The sequence below is a fragment of the Lipotes vexillifer genome, unplaced genomic scaffold (assembly GCF_000442215.2).
Source record: "Lipotes vexillifer unplaced genomic scaffold, Lipotes_vexillifer_v1.1 scaffold763, whole genome shotgun sequence".
NCBI lineage: Eukaryota > Metazoa > Chordata > Mammalia > Artiodactyla > Lipotidae > Lipotes > Lipotes vexillifer.
The window spans coordinates 3,624,290-3,631,394 of NW_006770909.1; the positions used below are offsets into that span (position 1 = coordinate 3,624,290).

At 37.3% G+C, this 7,105-nt stretch overlaps 1 protein-coding gene across 1 annotated transcript in view; it reads left to right on the forward strand.

The window, feature by feature from the left end:
- LOC103082076 (uncharacterized) overlaps window positions 1–7,105 on the forward strand; it is a 69,220-nt gene that overhangs the window by 56,120 nt on the left and 5,995 nt on the right. Inside the window, exon 4 of the mRNA XM_007446440.1 lies at window positions 4,482–4,597. Within this exon, the coding sequence (XP_007446502.1) occupies window positions 4,482–4,597 (116 nt within the window). The remainder of the gene's footprint in view (window positions 1–4,481; window positions 4,598–7,105) is intronic.

The following is a 7,105-nucleotide window of genomic DNA, read 5'->3' on the forward strand; positions in this document are numbered from 1 at the left end:
GAGTATTTATTCTTTACAAAACATCAAGTATCTTGGCTACCTTATATCTGTATTTTCAAACTTGCAGATATGTTGTCTATCATACAGTTGTAATATTGATTTAAGAAAAGTTGCTTTAGATATACTCATCTGCCCATTTCCCCACTCCATTGCATTACTTTACCCACCAATGTCTTTCTTCTTTCACTCAAACTCAATTGACAAAGGGTGATTAAAATAACATCATTTTCTTTCTTATGTTTTAACTCTGCCATATCTATTTGCAGCTAAGCACTGGCTTATATAAGAAAACATTATATTATAATGATTTATATTATATTAATTTATTTTATAATAATAAAATATTATTAGATAGTACTATTAGAGGTAAATTAGAACTTCCCTTTGGAGAACTTAGAATATTTTTCAAAGAGCAAGAAATTATGGGGAATTAGTGACATGTACCCTCTTCTATTTTTAAAATAGATAACAGGGGCCTACTGTAAAAAAATTTTTTTAAATGAATAAATAAATAAGTAATAAAAAAGAAATTATGGGGAATTAGGAAGGAAGGAGACCAGAGGCCGTGGAGGCCATGTGTGTCACAGGCATAGAGTTCATCAGCAAAAGAAAGAGAAAGGGTTACATCAGGGGCTAACGAAGGCAGGGTTTAATTGGCTCTTAAACTTCAGTGTACGGACAAATTATCTGGAAGTGTGTGGAAAACACAGATTCCCAGGCAGCACGCTCAAATAATCTGATATAGTTAGTCTGGAGTGGGGCCCTGGAATCTGCATTTGTTAAAATTATCACAGGCAATTCTGTTGCAGATGATCCGAGGGCCATGCTATGGGAAACACTGGTTTAGGGAGCTTGGGGAGAGGCAGGAAAGGAAGAAATTTGAATAGGAAGTGAAAACTTGAGAAAGTAAGGGTGTTGGCATTTATGCGCGCACGCCTGTGTGTGTGTGTGTGTGTGTGTGTGTGTGTGTGTGTGTGTGTGAGGGGAGTGGTTGATAATTGTGGCAAGCACAACGAGGCAAGAAGAAATTGTCTTTGGAGCACAGGTGAAGAGTTGAGGTTTAGAGAGAACTGTAGAACTGAAGAAACTGGAAGAGATGACAGAAGAATAAAATCTAGGTGTAAACTGAAAATGAGCATGTGTAAAGAGTCCTGTGGTCTCCCTCCTTCTCTGATTTAAGCAGCCAAGTCATGCCCTGAGGTCGTCACTCAGCAATCCGAGCCTTCGTGATGACCATGCTGGCCATTTATGCAGAGGCTATCATTGCTCTGCAGAGATAAGGCACATTTTGCTTCTACAAATCATTAACAACACCTATTCTCTTGCAAGTGGTAAAAAGAATGGAGCCTGATCTAGGGGATGGGAAGCAGTGGAAAATCCCATCGCCTCAAACCGTGAAGAAAATAGATGTCCTTTGTTTGTTGCCCTAAAGTTTGTTGAAATGCTTGGTTTTTTTGCTTTGTTGTTGTTTTTTTTGTTGTTGTTGTTTTTGTGAGATGGACAACAAGTGCATTTCAGAAGCATTCTGATAAGAATGACCCTCTTTCTAGATTAGATCCTGAAACACCCATAGAAGTACTTCAGTTGATCTCAGTTGCTCAAATTGTACATCCAGGAAGAGTCCCTAAGAAAAGAAAGGTTAGCTGGTGTGTGATAAACAGCAATTTCCCAAGGCTTTGATTGCCAGATAGAGACGGACTTAACTCCTCCCTGTTAAACGAAGCAAAAGAGCAAACTGTTGGCAGAATTCTTTTAGAGAATAGATTCCTTCTGTTTGAAAATCTCCCAGCAAGTTAATTCAGTCACTGCTGTTAGGAGTTACTAATCCAGTGAGGGGACAAAGAACAAGCTCAGAGATGGCAGGTGAAAGCCAACATCCCTGGGCTGCCAGATATTCCAGACTTCAGTTCTCAGCTGCTAAGATATATCTTCAATTATCAACCAGGTCTGAGTTTAAAAAAAAGAATCCAATTTAGTAGAACTCCTCACAGTAGAAGAGACCTTTGGCTTCCGACTTCAAAGAAATCTTTGAAAGCTGCTTTAGAAAGAAATAATTGAAAGAACAGAAGATCGATAGAACTCAAACAAACAATACAGGGCAGAGTTTAATAACTCTGGGGCAACTATTGCACAAAGAAAGCCACCAAATTTGTGTGGGGGGGTATTAAAGACAATAAATCCTGAGGTCTCCCCAGTCAATTAGGTGATGGTTCCAGTTTTTCCAGTTCTACAACTTTTAACTCCAAACATCCTAATCAATGAACAAGATCATTTCCTAGCACAAGGATATTTTATTTGTAAAGTGATTGGGATACTACCACCTTCAGGGCTAAGTGATTCCCTGGGTGGCAACATTACAGTTTGTTATGAGAGAAATGTCTAAAAGGACAGGTTAGGTTCTTGGCTTCCACCTGTGCCTGATGAAAAAACTGATGTTTTTGTCAATAATGGAATATTGGACTGTTGCTCTTATCGCCTTCCATAAATCCTTCACAAACGGACTCATTATCTCCCATCACAGTCCAGATGAACTTGCCACAAAAGCAAAGTTTGTTCCTGATACCTTCAATATCTTTTCTGTGCTCTTTTCACCTTTGAAATTAGGGGAATCATGAATTCCAGAAAAATGGAGTTGGGGGGAAAGGGGTACAAATGGTGCCAGGTCTGACTCAAGAAATGCAATATATTAGAGTTGGAAGGGAATTGAAATCATTTAGTTTAGGATTGCTGTCAGGGGCTTGGTTGGCATCAGAGCTGAATGAAGTTTGCCTGGGGTAGCATGATAAGAGTGTAGGGGTCTATGGCAATAAGAAGCCTATGTTGATGTAGAAGTATTAGAAATCAGTATTTTTTATAAAACATTATCAACTTCAAACATAATTTCTCACCAAATTCAGCCCTTGATGGGCCCTTGATGCTAGTCTTCCCCATATTTTTGCAAACTTGGAAAACCGAGGCTCAGAAAATTAAAATTAATCATCTGGAGTCACACAAGTACCTGCTACTTAACTCCAGGCTGGAAACAAGATATCCTTTCCCTAACCCTGGAAGTTATGTGCAAACCCAATTTGGAACACAATACGGTTGGAAAATAGTAGGAAATGAGTTTGGAAATGGAGATTGGGATAAGACTGTAGAAAACCTTGCTTGATGAACTAGGCTTTTTCATATTTATTTTGTAAGCAATAAGAAATCTGAAATGTTTTGAATATGTCAGTCCTATGGTAAAAGCTGTGTTTTACGAGAGCTGGATGGCAATTTGTGTCGTTTATGTTGAAGGAGAGAAGATTGCAAACCAGGAGATCCAAGAGAAAGTAGTTATGGTTCAGGTAGGAAGATTTGAGGGTCTGGACATTGAAAGGGAAGGGATAGGTTCTCAAGGGGAAAACTGGTAGGACTACGTGGCTAATTGAATTGAGAGACAAAAGAGTAAGAAAGTCAGGAGTGACTTCATAATCCCTAAAGAGAAAATTATATGAAAATTAAAACCATTATACTGATGATTTTTCTCACTTGCCTGGGCTAGAAGTAATTTATGTAAGATTAAAAGTTAACTCTACATGTTGACTTTTCCGAACAGTTAATAGAGGTCATTCCTCCCCTTTAATCACTCTAGAAAATCATCAAATTATCTCTGAACCTCAAAATATTTGCCCAGAATTAAAGAGTCTAATAAAGAATACAGATATTATATATTTTAGCTAGGACATTTTTCCTAGCAATGTGCTAAATTGCATTTAAAAAGAAATCTATAGGTGAGAATTTAAGCTAAAGCTGACATTTGATCCTCTGTGGCAAACTAGACCATAGATAGCAAACTTGTGAACAATTTAAATTAAAATAATCTGCAACCCTATTTTTTTTCTGATAACTGTATTCACTCTACTGTAAACTTAAAAAAAGTAAAACAGATGGAAAAGAATAAACTTGCTGATTTGTTTGCTATTTCCTCTCTCTTGTATAACTCATCCTGTGATGGGAAGGCCTAGGAAGTCAGCCCATCAGAAATGCCATAAGGCTTCCTGCAGCAGGAAGAGAAACAAAGGAACTGGGTGGCTTAAGTATTTAACAATCATCTCGTGATTAATTTACTCTTGTCATACCTGCACATCTGATTTAGCGTTCTCAAATCAGAGGTTTCACTTTATTTTGTTTGGAAGACATGAGAGGAAAGTTATTCAGCAAATTTCAGGAAAAATGATTTTCAACAATTAGAAAGTGTACAAAGTGGTCAAGTCCTGGCATATTTTCTGTCCCCATCTCTTTCCCAACCCAGTTAAGGCAGGCAAGCAAGAGTGTGTTAAGTCGCATAAATACATTTTGTTACTGCTCACACTATGTGGGCCTAAGAGTCCAATCCTGTCTCCCTCAATCCAAATATCTAGTGGAAGTTTAAAACAACCGGCCAAGCATCCAGTGAGGCTGTCAATCCTGTCTTCCTAAACCTACTTCCAAGATCTCACCGTGTGATTTCTGCTCAGGACCCTCTGCGGAAGAGCTGTTCTTCAGACAGGAGTGTACCTTGCCTCCACGGAAAAGAGTCCTTGAAAAAAACAAATGGGAAACATGGTTGCAAGAAAACTGGGAGGACTGCAAGGTGAGAACATAAAAACAGAAGAAGAAAAAAAGCCTATTTCCCTCATTGATTAAATTACGACACTTTTTTTTTTAAGGGTATTTGCCAGCATAAACATCAAAACTTTAAGCGTATCTTTAGAACTTTCTCTGAAAATAGTGGTGTTTGGGCTCTCCATCTTTTTTTCCATCCCTTCTCTTCATCAAGACTTGCTACTTATTTTCTAATCTTTATTTTATCTTGATATTGCTGAACTTTGGAAAAAGTTTAAAAGAACTGAGAATGAAATTGGGTTTTTTTGATAACAAAAAAGTCAAATATTGAACAATAATCCTTATCAAAGAATTTATGATGCAATCTGGAATCCTTTGAACAATGCAGTAAGCCAAAATTTTTGAAGATTCAGGGCAGCCAGTTGGGTCTGAACAGAGCTATCCTGGAACAAATCAAACTTTCACCAGTGAAGGATATGAGCTGTGGTTTCTTGGTGCTGAAAATGACTCAGCTGGCTGAGCCACTGGCATTGAAACAGTCCCTGTAGTTAGCCTGACCACTACCAATCTATGGGGCTGCCATCACTCAAGCTTCTAATTCCAATTGGAGCAAGTCATGTTTAAGCAGAGGACTGAAGATTTAACTGGGAAGACTAAGCCATTGGTAGCAATAAAAGAATAAATCAACTTCTTTATAGCAGAGTAAGATGTCAATAATTTTTCTTTGAAGTGATCAAATTGTATGTGAGGATTTTAGGAAATCTTCCCAAAATGAGACTTATTGGGATCTCCTGTTGCCTCTTTTGTTTTACAGATTGATCTTGTATGTTGTAGAATTATAGAATTAGGGCGTGGGAAGGAGCTTCAGGGAGGGTCTGGTCCCAACTCCTTCCTTTCAAAAAGGAAAGGAAAGTTTAGAAAGAGAAATGATTTGCCCAAGGTCACACAGCTTATTAGCAGAAGACAGGAAAATAGAATATTGTTTCCCAGTACAGTGTTTTCTTTCTAAAATTAATTTTAATTCTTCTTATATAATGGATGGATACATTCTACTCTTTAACACTTTAAACAATGCTCCTATTTATTTATTTGAAAAATTTAAACAATACACTTAAAACTTTGACCTCCACTCCCAGGATTCTTTTTAGAGGTAATCATTCCAGTGTATACATGCATTCGTTCTTTATAGCTGTCATTTAAACCATGGATATATTGTAAAGGCCAATGGAACCTTGCTAATAAACTATCATAGAAAGTTTAACTGGCCTTTAGATAACTATACTGTCAGAGAATGGCTAAATAAACTTTAAACTATCACAGAAAACCTTATTGGGAAATAGTGGTCAAAAAATTCTATTTGAGAAGGTAATATTTAATGTAGAAATGATAAATATAATATCTTAATATTTCTTTGGTTTTATTTTAAATTAAGACCTTTTATACTTTGGGAAAATAAAATTTAAAGTAACAAATTTTATAATGTTTAATGTCTAAAAATATCAAGACCTTATCTTTTTAGATAGATATCCATATTTCCCTAAAATAGTAAATTATTTTGCTTCAAATCTTTTAAAAAATGTCATTTTATGCAATAATTTCTATTCACAGAAATTGATGGTAAAACTTTGGAAACAAAAAGTTAAGTTGACTTTTAGCAATAGAGTTTACAAGAGCAATGCTACCATTGAGAGTGGTTTTAATTTCCTTGAGATCAAAGTTGGGGCTTCCCTGGTGGCACAGCGGTTGAGAGTCTGCCTGCCGATGCGGGGGGCGCGGGTTCGTGCCCCGGTCCGGGAGGATCCCACGTGCCGCGGAGCGGCTGGGCCCATGAGCCATGGCTGCGGAGCCTCCGCGTCCAGAGCCTGTGCTCCGCGGCGGCAGAGGCCACAGCGGTGGGAGGCTCGTGTACCGCAAAAAAAAAAAAAAAAAAAAACATTGTGTGGGTCGAACCAAACACTTTTGTGGGCCAGATGTTGGTACCAAAAAAAAAAAAAAAAAAAAAAAAAAAGAGATCAAAGTTGACTGATGTTAAAAGTCAAAATAAAATACCCACTATCTCTGAAATATGCCAAGTCATCCTTATGTATGTATCCCGGGTTATTTTTAAATAAAATCATATTTTCCATCTTTTGAATGATGGTATCTTACTCTGAAATGTATATAAATGTGATTTCTGAGTATTTCCAAGGAGGCTAAAGATAACTAATCATTTAAAGCCAAACAGAGCTTTACCTCCTCTACTTTTTACCCCTAGAAGTAATTTACCCTTAGAAGTTTTACCCCTAGAAGTTTCAGAATCTGTTTGAGGGTCTTGCCCTCTCTCCCTGACAGCCCCCGCCCCACACCAACCTTGTGTGTAATTCTAATCAGGATCCAGTCAGGATCTTCACCTTCCCTCCCTACCTTGAGAAGCTCTGCAATAATTGTGTGTTTGGATGTGTGAGTATTTTAGAAGACCAAAAAACAAAATAGTAAAAACTGCTGGTTTAAATATGCAACACATATTAATTTTTTTTTTTTTTTTTTTTTTTTTCCT